The sequence below is a fragment of the Calliphora vicina genome, chromosome 1, assembly GCF_958450345.1.
Source record: "Calliphora vicina chromosome 1, idCalVici1.1, whole genome shotgun sequence".
Classification (NCBI taxonomy): Eukaryota; Metazoa; Arthropoda; class Insecta; order Diptera; family Calliphoridae; genus Calliphora; species Calliphora vicina.
In genome coordinates this window covers 169538035-169563028 of record NC_088780.1, presented here as the reverse complement: position 1 = coordinate 169563028, position 24994 = coordinate 169538035, and the positions used below count along the sequence as shown (strand labels likewise).

General features: G+C 28.8%; 1 protein-coding gene across 1 annotated transcript in view; it reads left to right on the top strand.

Moving 5' to 3' along the window:
* The first annotated feature begins 1379 nt into the window (after positions 1 to 1379).
* Kul (Kuzbanian-like) overlaps positions 1380 to 24994 on the top strand; it is a 238871-nt gene continuing 215256 nt past the window's right edge. The window contains exon 1 of the mRNA XM_065498141.1: positions 1380 to 1674. Within this exon, the coding sequence (XP_065354213.1) occupies positions 1593 to 1674 (82 nt within the window). The 5' untranslated portion in view covers positions 1380 to 1592. The remainder of the gene's footprint in view (positions 1675 to 24994) is intronic.

The window sequence follows — 24994 nt, the reverse complement described above, 5'->3', positions numbered from 1 at the left end:
AAGGTTGAGAAATATTGAAAAAATGGATAGTGGTAAATATCGATTTTCCTGGAAAAAATACAAAGCGAACAGTAAAAGTTTTTTTTATTCTTTTCTTAATAAATATATGGGGCATTTCATGTCAAGTGAACCAACTTTTGAAATCGATGTCTTCCGATTTTGATAGATATCCCACTAAGCGACCAAATAGGTATTCAAGGGAAATATCTAAGCTTTATTTTAAGAAAAAAAGGGCCCATTTTAAAAAAAAGTCAAAAAAGTTTTTGATTTCGGAAAAAAAATATTAAATTTTTTTTTTTTTAAATATTTTTTTTCGAAAGATTGAAGAAAGAGCTATCTAAACTATTTGGGACACATTTTGCTAAGAACAATAGGTAATAAGTTACATGGATAAGAAAAAACACCTGTTTGACCAAAATGTCAAAATTTGACCCCCTATAACTCAGAGAGTTATAGGGGGTTATAATCGGAAGACATCGATTTCAAAAGTTGGTTCACTTAACGTGAAATGCCCCATATCTATTAATAGAATGACGATCCGTTACATAGTTTTCTATATATTGTATCTGAAAGCGGACCAAATTACCTAAAAATGGTCTGTTTTTTTGAAAACTGAAAATCAGTCAACTTTGAAGGGCTATATCTTTTGAAAATCTGATTATAATAAGAGCAGCATATTTGAAATCGTTGAGCAATTTACTGTAAAATAAGTTTATTCAATATTTTTTAGGGGCACATGAAATTTTTGATTTTTGAAACCGCACTTGTGGTGGTGTAAGGTAACAACGTCAAAATAATTTGAGCTTTTTGGAGTAAATATTTGCCATGTGTGACCTTTTGGTAAACAGAATTCGACTTAAAAAATATTTTTTTGGCCGAAATTGACCCATTGTCGGTCTGAATACAGTAATCGAGATGTAGGCAAAAATATTTCAATAGCAAGCGAACAATAGCTATGTATTTCATCGATCGACCCACTATAACTGTAACTGGTTTTGAGCAGTAATGTACGTGTATTTTTTTCTAATAATTAATTTAATTATAATTTTTGTTTTAATATCTACATGTGTATAAATACAAATTAATTAAATTCTATTATTTCAATTCTCTTTGCAGATTTCTTATGTGTGAACGAGTATTTTACACCTACGAATCTATTAAATCTTAAAATAATTAAATCAAATCAAAATTATACAAACAATTAAAAAACAAGTTTGAAAAAATTAATCATCTATTTTGCAGTAAGAGCAATAGAAGAAGGGAGAATAAAGAAAATCCATTAAAATGTTGGTCTTTAGACCAACAACTCAGCTAAAATTGCCATAAATACAACAACAACACCAACAAAATATTATTGTTTTGTAAGTGAAAAAAAGCAGAAAGATAAAAAATTTCAATCATAAAATGTCAATAGTCAAGTGAAGTTGAAAATTACAAAAAAAAGAAGTGTGAAAAATTTCAACAAATAAAACAAGTTTATGATTTATTTAACAAAACAACGACAGCAGCAACAAATATAAAATAAAGAAAAATATTTAAAAGAAAAAAAAACGTAACGAAACGAGCCAAAACGAAATTATTTAGCCAACAATATGAATTGGATTATTGTGGCCATAGTGCTGCTTATGGCTCACAAAGAGTATATGGCCAGTCCAACGCCACTCAAATTGCCCGGTAAGTACAATAAACACCCATACCAATACTTCATACATAGATGAATTGAAATAATTTTAATTTCAATTTCAGTTTCAGTTTCAATTTAAATTTCTTTCTTTTAACATTTTTTGTTTTACTTTTTCTTGTTCGCTTTCAAAGTAACAAGATATTGATGAAAAGACAATTTATATTTGAAATAAAAAGAGATCAATGTTAAATTGTTGCTTTTTTGTTTGTGTCCGATTATACCCAGTTTTTCCTAAAACAAAATTTCAATTCAAATTAAACCGGCTTTTTCTTATTTAGCAGTTTTTTTTTGTTTAGCTGGAATAAGTGGTTTTGGCCATAAGTAAGTGTGTGTGAGGTATGAAACCAAATTATTTAGCAACAACAATAAAACAAGATTTTTTTATTTATTTATTTATTATTATTGTTCATATAGGTGAAAATTGTTAAATTTGCAGCAGCGACAACTAACAAATTGTGTGTTTGTGGCTTAGAAACATTTTCAGTCAAACGCAACTGTTTGTCATTGAAAACGTAACAAAGAGCATTTTTAAAATTTTTGAAATTTATTGTTGTTAACAATAGCAATTACAACAACAACAGTAATAACGGACTTTTATAATGCGTAATGCCCACCAAACAAACAGTCTCGCCGCCCTCCCAAACATGGCAGACACAAATCTCTAAATGGCAAACAATGAAAGTGACTTTACCCAAAAAAAAAAATAAAAAATAAAAATAGAAAAATCACACAAAATAATAAAAAATAAATAAAATATTTAATTCAATTTAATGTACATATGTATGTAGTCTTCCAATCTTCCAACAATGAAATAAACTTGTTATTTTATTGTCTGTTGTTCTTATTTTCTCAGTGTAGTTGAGTATGACAGTTTGTGATTTTGTATTTATTTCATTTCGTTTTTATAGCTGTATTTAGCTGACATTTGCTAATTGTTAAGTATTGCTCTGCTATTATTCATATATTCGCAATACATCCATTGCACTATGGTCTCAAATCGAATTTTTATGGCATTAATTAATATAATCAGCACATTTAATGTCCGTGGCATATAAATAAATTTAAACGAAAAATATTCAATTCGACCACGCCCACTAAATGGGAAGGTATCCAAACTGAACTATTTGTATACCCTACACCACCATAGTGGGAGGGTATTACGCGTTTGTGCAGATGTGTGTAACGCCCAAAAATATTGGTCTAACACCCACCATAAAGTATACCGATCGACTTAGAATCACTTTCTGAGTCGATTAAACGATGTCCGTTTAATTTTGAAAATATTTCGATAAAATTCGGCCCAAGGATGAAGCCTATTGAAATTGGCTGAAATCGGTCCACTATTTCACCTAGCCCCCATACAAATGTCCTCCCGCAATTGGACTTTATCGGTCATAAATGTTTAATTAATATATGTATCTACACAAATTTCGCTCCAAATAAGTTTTATATATACAAAATTCATGTCACCAAATTTTGTTACGATCGGTCCATAATAAGTCATAGCTCCCATATAGAAACGCTTCCGAAAATCACTTTAACGTGCTTAAATCACTTAAAAATTTTGGTGTATACTCAAAATTCTACATAAATAACTTTCATACAGACATAAATCACACGACCTAATTTTATGGTGATCGGTCCATAATTGGTCATAGCTCCCATATAAGGTCCACTTCCGAAAATCACTCACGAATATAAATTATTGATATTTTAAAAGAAAAATAGTTTTACTCATTTACTTGGTGTAGGGTATTTTATGGTCGGGCTTGACCGACCATACTTTCTTACTTGTTTTTATATGTAAAAGAAAATTACAGTTTGTTTTATTTGATTTTTTTTTGTTAATATTCAGATTTTTATTGATTTTCTGAATAACTCACTCCATTAGTATATCATATTTGCGCCCATTTGTTGTCCAATTGTTTACCCGTACCGCAAGCATTTCGGTATGGCTAATCAAAAATTGTGCTAAAATAAAATGACAATTGTGGGAGTTTGCTGTAAAATGCTGACGAGATATGAATATGCACTCAAAATACACACTTTCTCATTTAAACTTCCATGTAAGTTCGTGCCCACACACAACTTTTGGTCCACGGAACTTATAGGTTATGGTGAGACTAAAAAACTACACAATCACAATATCAAGAATTACGACAGGGACTCAACAAAAATAAAATTCAGAAATAGACCATGATACTACTTACCTTGGGCTACATTTGCCAATTTTGAAATACTTTATAACTTTATTTTTTAAGGTTTGTGTTGCCAACTGTTTTTTTTAAATATATTTTCTTTATTGTGTTGCCTTTAGGAAAAAAAATAATTTTTACCAATTTTTAAATTTTTTTTTTAATTTTTGCCAAAAAAATCGATTTGGGACCATGGTGCGTTGTAGATACAAAATAACATTTTATTTCATGTAGTACATATGTACTACACATACAGTAGGTATAAAAAGTAATTGGACAATATAAAAATGTAAATCTCTGAAAATTTAAGTCAAATCTGATCTTCTCTGATGTTTGAAAATATGTTTTTAGGGGGAAAGAATTGTTTTTTTTTAGGTTTTTATACCCTTCACCATGAGAGACAAGGGTATATAAGTTTGTCATTCCGTTTGTAATTTCTACATTTTTCATTTGCGACCCCACAAAGTATATATATTCTGAATCGTTATAGATAGCGGAGTCGATATAGCCATGTCCGTCTGTGTGTTGAAATCAACTTTCTGAAGCCCCCAAATAACTTACATACACGAATGATACATCGATATCTCCGAAATTCTTCCGGCTCGGTTGATATTTAAAATCGAGAAAATCGGTCCACAAATGGCTGAGATATAAGGAAAAAACCCATATCTGGATTACTAAATCATTAATATAGACAATATGGATATCTAATGATAGATATTTCAAAGATTGTGCAACGACGTATATAAGACCATAGTAAGTTGGACCTACAATGGGTCAAAATCGGAAAAAAAAAATTTTAAACCGAATTTTTTTTCACCAAAATTGTTTTTTCACTAAATATTAAAAAAAAATTTAAAAACTAAAAAAAAAAAATTTTAAAATTAAAAAAAAAATTATTAAATTTAAAAAAAAAAATTTAAAAAACAATTATTAATGACAAATAATTCATTATGTTTAGAAATGATATTGGAAGCGAAACAGATTATATCTTACACTTGTAACCAAATTGATCAAAATCAAAATTTTAATCCGAATTGTATAAAATGATTATTTTCAGATTATTTCATCTCTTGAAAATCAATTATAAAATGTTCTATTAAATGAAACCAGAATTTCGAAGTAATTAATTCAATTTGAGCTTAATTCACTAAAATCTTATTTCGGAATTAAAAAATATAAACCTTTCATTCCATAAATTCATTCCCAACATTTATTTATAAATATAATTTAATGAATTATTGGATTTTTATTAATTCACATCTAATACAAATTGATTTAAAATATATTTTCTTCAAAATTAATAGAAAAAACTGATTTTTGTAATAAACTTGCATTAAATAAAAATTTAATCATTCAATTTATCATTTCAAAGCTATTTTGCAATGGATTTGAATTCAAGAAAATTTGAGTGATTCACTAGGCAATTAATTCTATAAAGAATGAAGTATCAAAGGAATGAATTCAATACATTTGAAGTACAAAGGAATTAAGACTATGAATTAATTCATAATGAATTCACAAACCGAGTGATTAAGATATAAAATTTATCTTGATTTCGAAAACAGAATTAAGAATTAACTTTCCCAACTATACATTACAATTTTATGAAAAATGTTTTTTTTATTTTGAAAAAATAAATTTTAATTTTTTGTAATTTTTATGCAGTTGAATAAAAATGCTATTTTTATGGATAACAATTAAATGGCAGTTGTTTCCAATAAATATATTTATTATAATTTGTAAAGAAATTTCAAAAAAATTGATTTGACATTTGGTTTATGTAATAATGAACTTAGAATTTTGTTAAAAAACATCACAATTTTCAACCATTGCACGGTGGTCAATTCCGGCCAAAAATACATAACTTCTTTATTTCTTCATAAAAATTTTTGAAATTTTGTATTTGTATTAAAAATAACATAACCGATCATCGATCGATAAATATTTTGATGTTCAAATACAGGGCTTGGCCAAAAAAGCATGGACGTTCTTAAAGTATCAAAAAAATAGCATGTAAGTGGCTGAAATTTATTCCAAAAATAATGAATAAAATATGTGATCGAAAAAAAAATGGTCATTCAAATTTCGGATTACATATATATTTGGCCAAACAATCATGGTCGTTTTAAAAGCATTGAAAAAATTAGTTTATTCATGTAAATGCCTGAAATTTAGCCCAAAAATGAAGAATAGCATAAGTGATTGAACAAATGGCCGTACAAATTTCGGAATACATATACAGGGTTTGGTCAAACAATCATGGACGTTTTGAAATTATCGGAAAAATTAGGTTATTCATATAAAATTTGAAATTTGTTGTGCATTTAAGAACAAAACGCTTGATCCAGCGCAATGAATATTAGAAATTGCATACAGGTCTTGGCCAAATAAACATTGACGTTATAAAAGTATCGAAAAAAGTATGTAATTTTTGTAAATGGCTTTAATTAGGTTTATAATTATAAATAACATAAATGATCCATTGAAAAAATTTCGTCATACAAATACATGGTTTGGCCAATTCAGCATAGACGTAAATAACTCTCAAACTTATATAATTTTTGAAATTGACCAAAAAACTACAAAAAAATTTTGTAAAATATGAAGGCACTGAAATCGTTCTGGTTATTGGTTTGGCAGATAACTGCAGCTGAAATTTATAGTATTTACTCTTGATACTTTACAGTATTAGATGTAATTTACACTTAACCTCTAATAGCCCCTTTTAATTTGTTCTGGCCTTTCAAACTTTTTTTTTAATTTAGTTTCTATAGATTTAAAACTAGTTCTTAATCACTCCACTTTGATATAAAAAGAACACGCAAAAACTCCTTAATAACTACATGGAATGGTTAACTGCTAACTGTTTTGTAAAAGCATGTGCTAATTTTCAAAAAAAAAAACTTTAAAGAAAAAAGCACAGGCTACTTCGATTCAAAAAATCACATTTTTCTAATATTAAAATGACAAGAAAATAGCTTTGACTTTACAGCACTATAAATGACCACATAGTTACTTTATAGCCAAAATAATAATGATACTGTATATTCTGAAGTGTTAAGAAAAAATTACCATCAAAACTTTATAAAAATTAAAAAAAAAACAAAAAAAAATAATTTTTGGCCGGAATTTACCACCGTGCATTGCCTCCATTAGAGTACACGTTTCTCCTAGAACTGCTGGGATATGTACAGGCATATCTACGTATGTATGTGTGTATGATACATAAACAAAATCTGACTTTGACATGTTTTATTGCAAAAATTTCAGTTATTCATGTTATTCATTTTTTTTTTGTGAGGAATTAAAACAAGTAACAACAAAAAAAGTCAAATTTAAAACTCCAAATGTATTTGTTGTGAACAATTTGAAAAACAAATTTCAGTTTTCTACATTTTAATGGAAATAATGCAAGCAACAAAGTTTTCATTTATTTTATAAACTAAATATAAATAAAAAAATAAATGTAAATGTAAATTTATATTTTGTTATTGCTGTTGTATTCCTTTCATTATTTATTGGCAGTTATAACTGTTCAACGCAAAAATACACAGCCATACACACACTAATACAGATACAGTACAAAAATCAAAATATGGCAACCAGAAGTGTTAATTTCCTGTTAGCGTCAGCCATTGTTTTTTTTTATTTTTTAGTTTTGTTTATACGTTAAAATCAACGAACATTTATAAGAATTCATTGGCTGCTATTTGCTTAAATAAAGATTTAAACGGGAATTTAATGTAAATAAACTTAAAATTAAATATAACAAATGTTGTTTGCATTGAAAGTGGGCTTAAATATTGTACAATATACAAACATAAGTAAATACAATTCGAAAGTTTTATTTACAGTTTAAATGAGAATTTTTCATTTTAAAATCGTATGATTAATGCGCAAATAAATTTCTGTTTAAACGGCTGGTCCAAAAATTTTCATTAAATTCAATATCACTCTTTATTTGTGTGGTAACAAGGAAAAACAGCATAAGTTAAGTTATGCACTCTTGTAAACTGTATTTGAAAACTGTATTTCATATTGTGTTAATCCTCAATAACAAGTTGGGGCCATCGAATTGAAAATTTTAAAAGGATTTTGTATTGAAATTCTGAATAAAAGGAAAAGTGACACTTAAGTAGTTTTTCCTCATAGCCACAGATTTTTAAATAAATATATGTATAATGATTTGTATTATTAATGGTCTTTTGCTTAATTACTTTAAACACACAAACAGGATTAAATATGAAATAAGGCTTAAATTGAAATTTAATTTATGTAGTTAAAAATTAAATTTTAAATATTTTGTTAAACAAAAACATGACACTTATGTAAGTAAGGGAGAACGAAATGTATTTTCAATAAATTTTCAATTGATATTTCAATGCCAGATACATTTAATATTATTATTTTGGCAGGTATTGATTTAATATAATATTGAAATAACTTATGGTTTCACCAGAACTCGTATTTTAAATGTTATTCACAAAAAAGAAGAAGAAAATCAATAATCTGCCATGAAATTTCCAAATGAAAACCAATCATTCAAGTGCATTCAGTCAGTTTTCAAAACGAAAAAAAATTATAATTTTTGTCTCTTCTACTCGCTCTACTCGTTCTACTTGCACCATGTACTTTTATTTAGAAACATTTTTCAGTGTCAAGCATTATTGATTTGCATTTTGAATGTTTTTTTTTTGCTTTTGTTGTGTTGGGTTGTAGTTGTTCTCTTGCTGTACTTGCTGCTATTCATCCACAAGTCTTTTGTTGTTTTTGTTTTGTTGTTGTTGCTGCTGCTGTTGTTGTTTTAAGCTAGAATTCATTATCACGCTGTTTTACATACCCATTCTTACACTTGCACTGTGATATACTTATTATACACCTATGTATTAGGGTGGCCCCAATATGCAATACAATATTTTATTGGTTTTATGACTTAAAAATGCGGGAGTTTTTCAAATGTTTAGATTTGCTTTTAAACAGTTTTACAATATAAATTTATTCAAAGTATTGGCCATTCTTTGTTATAACCTTTTCCCATCTTTCTGGCAATATATGGGCAATTCCATATCATCGTACGTGACATTTGTACGCCTATAGAGTGGAATAGATTTTGCAAATATAAGAGCATCTGAAAAATAATTTCGTCTTTATTTTCCATTCAGAGCACTGTTGTTCCAAATCAAAATCTAGCTGGACAAAATTATAAAAATCGGTATCTTGAGAATTTGGAAAAACGAAGTTTTTTCGGAAGCTGACAATCTGCTCTCCTCCAATACAAATGGGATTTTCAATCGTTTTCTCGACAGAAGCGTCAGAAGTTCAACAATTTTTAATCATATTTTCGTTAATTTTTTTTAATATTTTACTGCTTTACTAAATTACATATATCTCAATTGTTTTACCATATAGAAATTCATACTTCAAAACATAGATAAATATTGATATAGGCTTTTAATAGGTGTATATATTATATTTATGGGCCTCTCCATTTTCCTGTTATAGTCCTTTAAACTTGGGTCTCAAATATACTGATATTTTTTTCCTAAGAATATTATATAGCTTGCCAAAAAAAAAGACCGTCGAAGCCCGTCCAATGACTATATACATCATTTAAAGAAACTTCTGGGGAATGTCTTGGTAAAAAAATATAGCCGCCAGCACCCGCCGAAATACTTTTTTTTAAATTTTTACGGAATGGAATTTTTAGTAATAATTGAAATATAGTAAATACAGATCTTTTTAAAAATTTAATTTCAGAAACACATGAAAACGTATTTTTTTAATTTTTTTTATTAATGATTTTTATTTATCTAAACCCTACTGTAACTTGAAAAAAAGTTTATATTGTTCTTTTAAATATTTTTTTTTGGAATCAGAGACACCAATTCTATAATTTTGTCCACCTAGATTTTGGTTTGGAACCACAGTGCAGAGGGTACTATATTTTAAACAAATAATAAATTATTTCGAATCGAGCGAAATAAGGGTATATCGTACGTGACATAAAACGGAAGTAATTTTGAGGTACATGTAGAAATACGCGAAAATTTGCGAATCGTGAGCGGCGTTATGTTTTCTTTTAATTTCTTACACTAAACCAAAATGTTTTCAATTAAATATAGTCAGTTTAAATTAATATTTTGCCCTTTAAATGTTGTAATAAGCTCTAAATACTTTCACATAGTAACATTTTAGTGTTTTCTCCTATTCAAATCATCTCAAAAAAAAGTCACAAGGGTTTTTGTTTTTCCAGTCGTGGTTGTCATTATGTCATCCATATGGATTCCGAGCCACTAGAGATGCTTATCTTTTGAGGCCAAGAATGAATCCATCCAATTTCGGCAACTCTGTTCCAAAGTGATATCGTTCTGTTTCGATCGAAACAAATAGTAGTCGGACGGGGCGAGGTTTGACTAAAAATCGGGTAAGAAAAAGATTAATTTTAAATAGTGTTATCATGATTGAATATTACAGTTTCATGTCTGGCCGCATATTCTGGGAGTTTTTCGGCCAAATCTCGCTTCAAACGAGCCAGTTATGTTCGGTACAGGTTCCCTGTGTTGGTCTGGCCAGATTTCAGATACTTTTGATCCCACCAAATACAGAACATTACCTTAGCCTTCGGTGTCCATTCGGCTGGTTTGCCGGGTTTCAAGTAAGATCTCTTACGTTACGGGTTATCATAATGTATCCATTTTGCATCGTAAGTAATGGTTCGGTTCATAGCGTTCAAGCAGCATTTCGGACATGCAAAATAGTCTTTCAAAATCTCTCAGCTTCAATTCGTATGTTAGCCATTTCCCCGCTTTTTGATGAATCCTGCTGCGTTTTAAACGTTTTAAAATTGCTGTTTGAGTAGCTCCCAATGAGTTTGACAACAATCTTCATGGAGTAATGCACCCAATTCTTGATCGTAAAACTTTTTTGGCTGGCCTGGTCGATATTAGTTTTCCGTTTAAAAATCACCACTTTCGAATAGCACAAACCTTCTCTGGCTCATTGAAACCGATGGAACACATGGAGCAGTTGGTGTTTCAGCTGCACTTTTTTTTTCCAAATTAAAGACATAAAGCAAAACTTCCCGCTTATGCCACTTTGTTGGCACAAAATTCGACATTTTCAAAATAAAAAATTTAGTTTTTTACCCTTTAAAATCATTATATTTAAAACAAAAACCGCGTTCAACTTCGCCATTTATTGTAAATCCCACATTTTTAAGTCATTCACTCAATTCTCTAATAATAATTCGATGCCAGAATTTAAAATAAAAACCAACATTTTGCAAAAATAAAAAACTATGAATATTTTTTGAACTTGCAAAAGAATTCAGTAACGGTATTGAAAGCCCCTTTCAAAGAATTTTCCAATTAAATATGAAAAAATCTCAAAAACAAAATGTGTATTCTTGGATTCAACTCAACAAATTCTGACGCCAGGACAAGAATTTTTATAAATGGAGTCCTTAAAAAAGCTAAAATATTATTTTAGTTGGAAACACCTTATTTTTACTTCACACAAACTGGGTACACCCTAATGTATATTTTACCTTTTTTCAAAATAAAAGAATTCATTGTTGCTGTAAGAATTTACAATATGAATATAGAAAAATATTTATATTGTTTCTACAGCTTCAAGGTTTTTCTCTTGTCTATTGTCAAAGGTTTGGGTTGTAGTGATTGTGTGTTTGAGTAAATATAATTGTACTAGAACAAGAGCAAGGAAAATGTTGTCATTTGTCTCGGCTTTAAGTTGCTGACGTTTGTTTTGTTGCTGTTGTTTGTCATTGTCATTTTAATTCAATTTACATTCTATAGTATCTAAATATTTTGCTGCTTTCCAACTCTGCTCTGTTCTGTTCAGTTGTGTTCTGCTGGCTGTATTTTGTTTAGGCGCCAAAACAATTTATCTTGTTTTATTTATATTTTTTTTTCTCCAAATTTTCTTCTTATTTAAACTTTTGCTGTTGGAATTCTATTTATTGTTTTGTATTTTTTTGTGGTTCTTGTTGGTGGCTCTGTAAGAAATTGAAAAAGTTCTAAATTTCAAATTGCATATTTCTACATTTTAAAACATATTAATTCTTAAGGGCGTGTGTGTATGTAAAATATGTATTTATATGTATGTACATAAGTAGCTACTTAAGAGTGTGCAAGTGGGGGTAGTGTGTAAAAGAAGATACAGAGAGAGAGAGAGAGTTTGCTTGTTATTAGCTGTCAAGCTAATAAGTTGCTATTCATTATTACAGGGCTTCAGGGTTATTTCCCCCAAAGGAACAAATTATTAATTTCCATTTAAGTTAAAGTCTAAATGAAGTCCCAATTATGGATTTAAGGGGGATGGAGTCTTATCATTTTCAATTCATATTAAGCACATACTTGTACATAATTTGTGTTGTAAATATTTAAGAAAAAATCCCCATAAGCGTTTTTTAATAAAAACAAAAAACATAAACAACCCGGAAGTCTTTGTAAAAGGAATTACAGCGTCATATAAAATATTTATACAGTTTTGTTTACTTATTTCATATCAATTTAATTATGCATGTTCATTGTTGTTCTTCTTTTGCGTTTGCGTTTCGTTAAGCATTTGTCAAAGTAAATCCATCAGTTAGTTAGCAAACTACCGTCCATCTATCCAACCAGCCACACCCAGAGAAAAAGTTATAGTTGTACATATTTACTGTAACCATTTCAACAAGTTTTTGTTAACCATATTATAGCCTTTGTAATTATATATATGATCGCTCTAACCATTATATGCTAAAGTTACCATCCACATGATTATCTTTGTCATATACATATATGATTGTAGTAAATAAATATATGTGTTCGGCAATCATGTTCATGATGAATCTTTACAGAACAACATAATGTGGTGAATGCTTCATTATAAATATTGTTGTTACAAACATATACTTATTTACCATTGTAGAATCATATATCTGATTGCTACAATCATGTAAGTCGTGACTTAACTCTTTCAGCCACAGAACACAGAAATAAGAACTTCTGCATCATTAGTTTTGCCAAGTTGGCTGCCGTAATAATTTAATGGTCATACGATTTTTTCACTTTTCTCTCGGTATACCGAAGTTGTAGATATTGAATAAGAGAAAAAAAATGCAACATATCTACCTAAAAAAAGTGCATCCAGTGCCTTACAAATCTCAAAAAGCCTATTTTTTTAAATTTTTTAACAATTGTTCACCTTTTTTGCCTAATAACTGGATTACAAATCCAATTATGGAATGGAATTTTGTTATGATCTGTCCATAATTAATCATAACTCCCATATAAGACCCGCTTCTGAAAATAACTTCAAAGTGCATAAATCTCTTAAAAATGATGGCATACTTACAAAATTCATTATAAATAACTTTCATATTGTTACGTTTTAACCTTTTCAAAACGTTTGGTTTATTTCCTTTAAATAAACCGGATACTTTTGATTGCAAATAAAAGCCGTTTAGTAGTTTGAAAATGGTAGCAACTATTTATTTATTCAAATGTACAACAACAGAATTAAATAGTCACTCAATGTTTTTTATACACGTTTATAAATTCTCAGAAATACAGACACAATTTATAATGTACACGAATTTACTTGAAAAACACAACACACTTTAAGGCTCTCAGTTGATGTTTATTCGAAAAGCGTCTCTGATAAACTCACTCACGACTGCAAGCTCTGCCACTATTTATAACACTGCATTATCATCTAGAAAGCTCTATTTCTACAATATTCTTTAACTGAATATTCGAGTTCGAATATACTGTCGCAGCGTTGCCAACTTACGATCAATGGTCAACTGAAAGCTTTTATTTAATAATGCCCACAGTTATGTTACAGTCTGCTATTATAGCACTGTTATTTGAAAGCATTAGGCTACTTTTAAATCAGCCGTTAAAATCGTTATATTTGAATTCAAGTACAATTACGTAACAATATAGACACAAATCACACGACCTAATTTTATTGAGATCGGTCCATAATTGGATTTGTAATTCAGTTATTGAGCAATAAAGGTGAAAAATTGGTAAAAAAAAATTAAAAAAATGGGCATTTTTGCTATTTTTAAGGCACTGGATGCACTTTTTTCGGGTAGGTATGTTCCGCTTTTTTTCTCCTATTCAATATCTACAACTTGGCTTTAGCCACAAAAGAGATATTCCGTACGGTATACCGAGATACATATAACCGTGTTCAAATATAGAAAAAGTGATAAAAATCCACCTTGAGCAAAAAAAAATTAAATTACTACGGCAGCCAACTTGATAAAACTAATGATGCAGAAGTTCTTATTTTTGGGGCTACTTTCATGTGCAATTTTCAGAATTGAGTCCCAAAATCATGTGTTGTACGTTGTTGTGAAAAAAATATATATTAAAATACTGCTAATAGTTTTCATTGTGGTTAGTTTATTAACCACCTTACGATAAAAATTTTCGTAGCGTATAAATTTGTTTGAAAACATTTTGGCAAAATTTTGTGAACAAAACAAACGAAATAGCTGTGTAGGTGAGACATTCTCCAATTATTTTATATTATTTGGTATACCCCCACCTTCTGTGTAATCAACAGAATCCATTTTGGTTCCACCACAGCAGTTTGGGTATAGAAGTCACTAACAGAAGTATTAGTCAAATTTTATTGAGGTATGTCATCATCCGAATCAAAATCTGCATCATATTTTAACTGGAGCCCCGAAGGTATGTCACCGAGCACCATCATCAGATCGACTTGCTCCTAATAATTCTGAAGGTATTCGATTAAAATATCTTACAAAATAACATAATATTATGTAGAGAAACACATTATATAAAACCTATTTCAGTCACAGTGGTTAGTAATTTAACCACTCTATTACTTACGTTATTTATCAAACAGTATAGTATAAAATGTTACTTTGTTAGCACAAGCCAGCCAAACCAACACTGGTCTGACCTTTTTTATTGAATGCGAGAAAACACCTTAGAAAAACTGCGGTTTACACTATTTTCCAATTAATATATTAATCTTATCAGAGCAATCTGATGGAAAAGTTTTGACAAAAACTTAAACTATGACTTAAAAAAAGTAATTGTTTAGCAAAATGCCAACAGATATCACTAAAAATAGTTTAAAGACTCTAGAAAAGGTGGTTAGCAAAGTTACCACTAAACCGGAAAGAGTTAAACACATTATGGTTACCGCAATCAATTACAGTGAGCATAAATTGTTAAAAAAAACTTGCACCTCATTTTCAAATGGTTACAGTAAACATGTACAACTATATTTTTTTCCCTGCATACATACAAATATAATAAATTCTTATTAATCATTTATTAATATTAATATTTCATATACTAACCATACTAAAGTCATACATATATAGCCTGCATGATAATGCTTCCTCTGTTAAAAGTCATTAACCTTTCAAAACTCACCGTCATTATTCTTCTTTCGATTGAAGCAATAACTTTATTGTACGTGTAAGTAAATTGTTAAAAAGTCTTGTAACTTTTTATTTCATAACAATTCTTTAGAGTCAAGTTAAACGTTAAACGCTAAAAGAAAACCACAACAGCCAAAAGTCTAACTCATTGAATGTCTGATAGACTGGCTGGCTGACAGAGTGAGGAAGAAGTGAGAAAGTGAGTAAGTAAGTAAGTGCACCGTATGGTAACAACCTTAACGCATTTCATAATAATAATAATTTAAATTGCAAATAATTTATTCATATTACCACCAAAATACAAAACATACATACAGTCTTACTCTTACATACATAAACATTATCACAATGTGTGGATGGATACTCGTGTAAAGAATATTTTGTGTGGGTTGCATGAAGAACACTTACGACCATTATTGTACCTACATGTACGTTGTAACTAACTAAGTATGTATGAACTTAATGTATGTAAGATTGTAAATTTATAAGACCATATAATGGATGGATGAATAACCTGACATATCCATGTACTTAATGTAACCAAATGTATGTATTATGTTCTTTTCTACATACATACATCTATATACGGATGTATTTATAAATATATACTCGTTTTTATGTATTGCAACACACGATTAATCATATTTTTATGATGGCTATGTGTTGTGGATGTAAAAACAGTATAAAATATAGTATAGTACAACTAGAAAGTATCACGCAGTGGTAGATGAAGAAGAAAAATTGTATTTTTATAATATTATTAAAAATCACTTTATTCTTAATACGGTTTTTTTATGTCAGTGATTCTCAAATAGTTAATAGAAATGAATCTATTGAATTTAAATATTATTATTAAGTTTTAATTTACCTCAGCTTTCATACAATATCCTAATGCCACCATTACGTTTTCCAAATGTCATCACGGTTAACTATTTGCGGTTTAGTGGTCACTTTACTAACCACCTTTTTTATAGACTTTAAAACATACTTTATTGGCATCTATTGGTGTTTTGCTAAACAATTACATTTTTTGAAGTCATCGTTAACTTTTTTTTTGCAAAACTTTGCGTTACTGTGCTCTTGTTAGATTAATATACTAATTTGAAAATGTTGTAAACAGCAGTGATTTTTCCTTAATATTTTTTACTATTCTGATTGTTAAGTTTACAGATTTTAGTTATTGCTTAATTTTTTAAAGGTTCCCTGTTTACCTCTTCTCTAAAATGTCATATATTTTCAGCATTTCAATTTAAATATATTAACAGTCCCCACTTTTTCTATGGACATTCTAAGTCCATTTCCTCTAATTTTAAAATCATTTGTCTAAAAAACGAAAAAAAATATCGAGCAAAATAAATAAACCTTAATATCTCAGAAACCAAAAGAGATAACTTGCATATGATGAGCTGATTCGGATCATAAATAGATTTTTTGTGATTTTTTAAAAAAAAAAATGTGAGACCCAGGTGTCTTATAATTTTGCTAATTAAGCGTAAAGAGTTGTATTTACAACTTTAATATCTTTGGGGACGGCACTGTCATTTTTCAGCAAAAATTTTTGTAGAATATTTTAATCTTTGTTGAAAAGACTTTTTGATTTTCTCGAAAACTTGACCCCTAAAGAGAGGAGCTAGAGGATTAAAATCTTCCACAAAAATGAACCCCATAAAATTCCACAATATAACTCTGACAATAAGAATTCTATCAGACATTAACTTACTAAATTTTTTTCAATTACTATAATGCTCTCTTCGATCAAAAAAATAAATTAAACTTTGACCCACTGTAAAAACAAACTCAAATCCGCTGGACTATAAGTTTATTTTACAAAAATTATCTACTCAACATGCCCTTTCAGAATTATAGTTTCGCTATTCTGTTCTAAAAATTCTATTGGACAGTGTTATTGACCGAGAATTTGGTGACATGACTTATTTTTATTGAATTTCATTTGAATACCATCATTTTTAAGAGATTTATGCTGGTTAAAGTGATTTTCAGAAGTGGGACTAATTATGGACCGATCGTCACAAAATTGGAGCTATAATTCGAGTATTTGTGTTGAATTTTATTTGGATACTAAGATATTTGAGAGTTTAATGGTGATTAATCAAAGTTTCGATAGTGATCCTTATAAGGAGGCCATGGTAAATTATTAACCGATCGATAGTTCAAGTTCAGCTTATATAAAACTTATTTGTGTTGAATTTGGTTTGGTTATCTACATAATAAAGATATTTATAATTAAAATCTTAATTTTTATAAAAAGTGGACTTAGCACGTTTCTACACTAAGCTATATTTAACAGAAAGTTAAAATAGCCTATTTGCGACACGAGATATTAAAGATCACAGCACACATCGGGGTTTAATTTGAAGTTTTTTTTAAATTCAAATTTACTGCAAGCTCTGTAGGTCTCTGCAGAACTATAAAATGTAATAATAATGGGTCCACTTATTTGCACAAAATTATTAGCTGGTACATATTTATTCAAATTTACTTTTCGCTGTAAATCACTGTGAAATCGCTGTTAGAAATACACACAGCCTCAAAACTGAATAAACACTAATGAATTTTTGGATTTTTTAACATTTTATTTTTTTTTTTTTTAAACCCGAATCTATTATTCAGTCCAATCTCTAACAAACCGAAACTTAAAATTTTAATATCTTAAAAAAATCCAATAATTTGTGGTGTTTACTCATTTTTGAGGCTGTGTGGTTAAGAGAAACCAAGCAGTACAGAAAAATAGAGAAGATACATGGTTGCGGCAACTATGCTAAGTTCTACACAGTCATAAATGTTTTATTTAAATAATAACATGTTTTGCACAGCAATGTTTTGGTTAATATATTATAATTATTAGCAATATGGTTGATTTTGAAGGAAGTAATTTTTGATTTTTATGTATTCTCCGGCATTTCAAATTATTTCCGTGTATATTTAAACTTGACCTGTTCTTTAGTAATATTATGGTCATATACAATTCATAATATAATTTGACAGCAACCATAAAATGGTCACAGCAAAAATTGGAAAATGGTAAAATTTTTTGTAAAGAAAAATGTAATTTATCCCAACAAAAACAGCATAAGAATCTCTGATCTTCCTTCCTCTACTTTATGACAGGTTCCCTATAATTTTTTTTTTGTTCTTGCAGTCTTGAGTTGCCTTCATCTATTGTATTTCGTTTCAGTGTCTGCATTCGTATTTAGATTATTTTACTTTTTGCGTATAAGGAAGAAGGTGCGTTATAGCTGTTTTGTTTGGATGGTTTTTATTTTTAGTACTTTTCTTGTACTTTTCTTGCCAGCTCTTTCTGGTTTCGTAACTTGAGGGAAAATTAAAAATGTGCAACATGTTGTCGGTGCTTAACGTTTAAAATTTCCCTTCCTGCTTCTATGCATTTTAATACTTTATATGTGTTTATACGTTTATATGTTTAAATATGTAACAGAGTCTGTCTTCTTGTATGTACAAATGTATTTGAATTAGATTCTTAGCTGCTTTTCAACAGAAATATACACAACCATATTTGGTTAATAATATTGTGGTTTTTCAGAAAAGCTTTTTGTTTTTCATATCTTTTTCTCAGCTGTAAATAGAATTTTATAAAATAAAAAATGAATTTCATTCCTTATTCCAATTTCCTTCATTGTATATTCCTGTTAAAGGTGCTTGGTTAGGTCTTGATGGGCTGAAAAGCTGGACATAAGGCAGAGGAAAGATGTGTAAAGAAAAAGTATTAAAACGTGTATTGAGTTTTAATATGGTTAAAATTGAATGAATGTATGATGGCTAGAATGAAAGAATGTATATTAACTAACTTACCAACATTTCATTTTTATTTTACATTTATACTTATTTACGTTACATAAAAGGCAAACTCTTAAAATAATAATAAAATTATACGGGTGTTTTACAAGAATGAAAAACATTATAAGAAGAAGTATATAAAAAACTCTTTATTTTTCTTATAAAAGAGCACAAAGTCGAAAAGCTACGTTCCGCTTTGAAGAATACTGAAAAATAAAAGCGAAGGTCTTAGAGGAAAACTTAATGATTGAAATACAAATCGTCACCTGAAATGCAAAAGGGCCTATCATCACTTTTTACAATTTTACAGGAGAGACAAAAACTTAATAAAATGTAAAGAATAGGTTACAAATATGATTTTCTGTCTTTAATAAAGTCGTTATTTTTAAAAATAGAAACCTAAAAATTGATGCTCTGTACCAATAGTTTTCAGGTGACGAAATATGTGTATGTAATTTGTTTAAAAAAAATTAGGCATATCGTTAGAATATCAAAATCTGTAGTACGACATGCATTTAGATATTTTTGTTCTAAGGCACAAAACGAATGACAAAACTAATATATCGATTGCCTTGGAGGGTGATGTATGTAGAGTACTATTTTCTCATTTCTATTTAATACATTTTCTATGTTTTATTTTTTTTATTTTCCTTTCATCGCAATTATTGATTTTAGGTAGAAATTTCCTTTTGATTCCACCACTAACAAACACTAAATAATATAAATCGTTTTTCCAATTGACTGACCTTTTCTAATTCATCTTTAACAAATACACAAACAAACGGTTCTCCCATTTTGTATGTGTATGTGTACATTAGGATGGTTTCATTTGCATTCCATCGTAGATTAAACTGTCGTTGCACAGTGGTCCAAATGATCAGTGCTATTAAGGGTTAATTTTAATTTTTGTGCTGTTATTATAAATACTAGACTTTATGTTATATTTTTCTTAAGTTTCATCAAAATCGGCCCAAAAATATATAACATTTCGCTATTTTTCCATGAGAAATACCAAATATTGAAAAATTTGACCTTTGACCTTCTCGATTTAAGGTTTAACGTTTTCCAATTTTAGTGAAACTTTCAGATTATATTTAAAATAACATGGAATATAATATTCTGAATAGGTTTTACTTAAAAATCACAACAGTAAGGAAATTCGGCTCATTCGCCAAAATATGGCCAAAAAATTAGTTTTTCTCAAAAATCGCAAAATTTAAATCGCAGGCACGGAAAATCTATAGGAGGTATTGACATAATTTTTTCACATTTTCATTCCCTGTTATGTTGATAATAAATCCCCAAGTGATGATCAAAAAATTCAGAAATTTGTTTAACAAAATTTTTAAAAATTTGAAATTGGAGTTTTGAAACTGCCATTAAAAAAAATAAAAAAAATTTTTCGCCATACCTGGGAATAGGTTAACGGTATCCTACGAAGACAAAAACTCATATACATACAAGTAAATATGTATATATTTTAAGTAAAAATAAGCTCCTATATTAATATTTCTCAAAATATGTTAATTTTGTTCATACGTTTCTTGTTCTAGTGGCCTGAGACACGTTAATGGCCTGGCGATTTTTTAATAACTTTAAAATTTTTTATCCAATTTTTGTGTTTTATGTCTTATTAGAACGACAATTACGTACACATATCGATTCTTTTAAATTAAATTGCAAAAGTAATAATTTAATTTCAAAATTTTTACAAAAACTGAAAAAATTGTATTTTTTCCCCTTGTAAATGCACAACAAAACTAAATCGCAAGTCGGCACGGGTTGCAATCATGATAGAAAGACAAAATTTAATTTTTTACTATAGTTTTATATATATAAAAAATCAGAGGGTATGCGTTCCGAAATTTAAAAAAAAAAATTTTTGGGACATTTTAATGTTGGTGTTGAAAATGGGCAATATCGGTCGAACAAAATGGCCGTTTAAACGTTTAAAATACTAGGAGACCTAGAGAACTAAATTTTTCACAAATATTTATTGTTAATAGCTAAACTACGTATTGAAAAATTTGTAGAATTGTAAAAAAGTTTAGGATCAAAATATATGAAAAACTTTGATCGGACTTAGCACTATAAATATTTTAATCCCAATAACATTTAAATGCATGAATCTAGCCACGTGAAATTTACCACCGATAATTTCTAGTAACAGAAAATAAAACAAGTAAGAGAGCTATATTTGGCTGTGCCCTTCTCCAAATTATACTTTAAAATACAAAATTTAAATATTTTCGAGGTTGTCCTTATATCTCAGCCATTTTTGGGTCGATTTCATCGATTATAAATAGCAACCGAGCCGGGAGAATTCCCTATAAATTGATGTATCAATCATGTTTGTAAGTTATTTGGGGGCTACCGAAAGTTGATTTCAACATGGCTATATCGACTTCGCTATCTATAACGATCCAGATTATATATGCTTTGTGGGGTCGCAAATGAAAAATGTGGAAATGGAGGGTATAAAAACTAACCAAATCGGGAGAACCAGATAAATTATATTGGTTGTAGATATTGTTACGTTTTTACCTTTTTAAAAACGGTGGTTAATTTTCTCTAAATAAAACGTATTCTTTTAATTGCAAATAAAAGCAACTTTTTATTTATTTAATTTAAACACAACAATTTAAATAGTTACTCTCATTTAATACACAAACTTATATTACACACTGGTAATGCAGTTGATATTAATTCTAACATCGCCTAAAATACACTATCTTCAACTTGCTGTTACTATTTATAAACACAGTACCATTTTCTAGTAGTTTCATGAATTATCTAGCGGACAAAACTAGAATGTTATATTTTCCTTTTAAAAAGGAGCCATCCTATTGTATATAAGTGTGGGCGAGAGATAGAGTGGTGTGAACATTTTTTCCCAATTTAACTAATTAATGAACTTTTATGTTTTGTTTCTTATACATTTGCTTCAATTGTTGTTGTTTTTGTTGTTCTCGTTGTGTTTTTAATTTGCATTTCATTTTAATTATTATTATTGTGATATTTGTTTTGTTCTTGCTGCTGTTATAACTTCTGGTTTTGTTCTGCTTGCTGGCCAGTTCTAATTGAATAAACAACCATTTTAGTCCGGCAGTCAAAACAGGTTCAATATGTTTATTTGTTGTTTCGTTTCTATTTAATTCTTTTGTAAAAATAGCAATAGAAGAAAAAAAAACACATTAAATGACCATCGTAAACATTGATGAACTTAACAACCCCCTGTCAGTTTGTTGGTTCATTCAACCATTCGTCGTACTGTCAGCAACATTTGACCGTATTTATGGGTAAATTTCTTATTGGCTCGAGTACATGATGCCTGTGAAAATTGTTGGGGAAGGGATGATTTAGGGTCCTACCTTGTTGTTTTGTTTTATTTGTTTTATTTTTCTATTTATTAGTTTTGCCTCCAAGTTGTCTGTGCTGCAGACATTCAGTAACTTAAACATTCAGTCAGTCAATCATTAATTAATCAATGACTTTTCTGTTGAAGCGATAAAATTATTTTTGCAAACAAAGTCTTAATAATGGATGATGGAAATGATAAAGATGGCTGTGCAAAGAAATTGAAAGACTAGAATTCCCGGAAAAACCAATTAATACAGTTGTAGAAAAAGTAGTTCAGTATATTTTATGTGTGGGTGTTTTCTTTGTTTTTTTATTAGTTCTAAGTGGACTCTTGTTTTAATCCTCTTAACGAAAGCATAAATGTACTTGAGTATAAATAAATAAACAAATAAATAAATGAGCTTGATTTGAAAAATCATCAAGGCGATTAAGAAAATAATGATTTTTAAAATACCTTTTATTGTTTAATTTAGAATTCTCATTAGCTGTCACTAAGAGCCTGGTAATGTTGGAAACGGGTTGCTAAATTAAGGGAAAACATAAGAATTTGGCTTTAAAATAAAATGAAATATTTTCTTTTTAGAAAATGTTAGAATTTGTTTGTGATTGTGCGTTAGTAAATTACAGAATCAAAATTTTTTGGAAAAAAAATCTGTCATTTCTGAACCGATCGGGATAAAATTTTACGTGGTCGTAGACAAGGAGTATTCGAGTTTAAGTTATTAAAATGGACTCTACACATGCTCCATGGGCGGCGCTATAGGGTCCCCAAGTAGGGTACATTCCACATGTAAAATTTTATAACGTGCTATTTTCTTAAAAATTGTGTAAATGAATAAAATTATAATTTGTCTTGCTATTGAATAATTTGAGTAAAAAACATGAATAATGTTTTTATAATTTTAATTTTCATACATTTATTTAACTTTTAATATTCTTTGTGTAGGTTTCGTTGCAATTGAAAAACCATTGCATAATTCAAGGAGTTTATTTATTATACCATTCAATATTAACATTTTCTATAAGTAGCTGCTTAAAAACTTTTCAAAAAAATTTAAATCATTAAAAAAAAATATTTTTCAAAAACTCTATAGTTTTTCCCAACTCTATAATATGCTTTATTGTCGTCGTTTTTTTTTAAATATTGAAGTAAACAAAGTTTGTTACTTTACACCAGACTGAATGGTTGCCAGCGTATATACAGTTTTTAAGCATTTTCTCTTTTATTTAAAAGGAAGTTTTTCCGAAAAAAAACTCAAAAAAAGTAGATGTAGTATATTTTCTATAGAACAACAAATCTTTGTTTAATTTACAAACAATACAATTTTTGTTGTAAAGGCTGTTGATGCAGCTACTGTTTTTTTCCTATCTCTCTTGTTCATGTAGTTGTAATTGTTGTTGTTGTAAAGTTGTTTCAAGGATTTATTTTGTATGAATGATGAGGATGATGAAGGTAAACAAGCTGTTTACTGTAGTTGTTTTTGTTTGCCTCTTTTCCGGCTTGTGGCCAATTTCCGTAACATTACTATTGATTTAAAATAATTGAAAAAGTCAAAAACTTTTATTTTTTTGAATTTCATTTTATGCACACAGTTTGCAGTTTTTGTTTCAATATGAAGTGCTGCTGCTTTTTTACAAAAACACACAAAAGCCTGAGCAGAGTTTTAGTGTATTTTTCCTTTATTCTTTGAATACATGTATACTCACGTATGTTTATTAGGATGACGCCAAAAATAACTAAAACAAAAGCTATATATGTTCCAAAATACCATAAGGCGACTAGAGGCTATTTACTATCTGGTGATTGGACTTCCTTTAAAAACTCTGTAATATATGCTTACGACGATGACCTAACTCTAACTACAAATTGGTGCGTGAATTGACTATCAACCGGACCAACACTTTTTATTTTTGTTCAATATACCAGACTTTGAATGACCCTACAAGAAGAACACAACATTCGTACACCTTTGAAGTGAAAAAAATAAAGAAATCTTAAAATATTATGTTGGTTTGCATTTATCGATAGTATTTTGGTGGCATTACGTTTAGTACAAAATATATTATTATCAATAAATAAGAGATCAAGTACGCGACAAAAATAGAAAATGCAAAAATCCAATTTTAAAGCTATTTTTTTAACAAAAAAATGTTGTGTCTTTCTGCTTATAGTCCAACTTAGATTGCTATTTCAACTCGAGAAAATGGGCTGAGATATACAGTGACTCAAACGCAAAATCGGACAAGAGTTTGTCTGTTATAAATGTGCTCTAAACATAAAACGATGTACAAAAAAAATGTGTTTTATCGCTTCTATTTACACTCCACATACCTATATCTCTAAAAAATAACAAAAAATAAAATTTTCATAATTGAAACTGTAAACTTTTGCATAAAAACAAAAAATAACTGAATTTTTAGCGTCAAACAGAAATCGGACAGAGTAAAATAGGTATTCAAAAGTGGGCGATAAATATTTAGTTGCATATCCTTTGTTGTCTC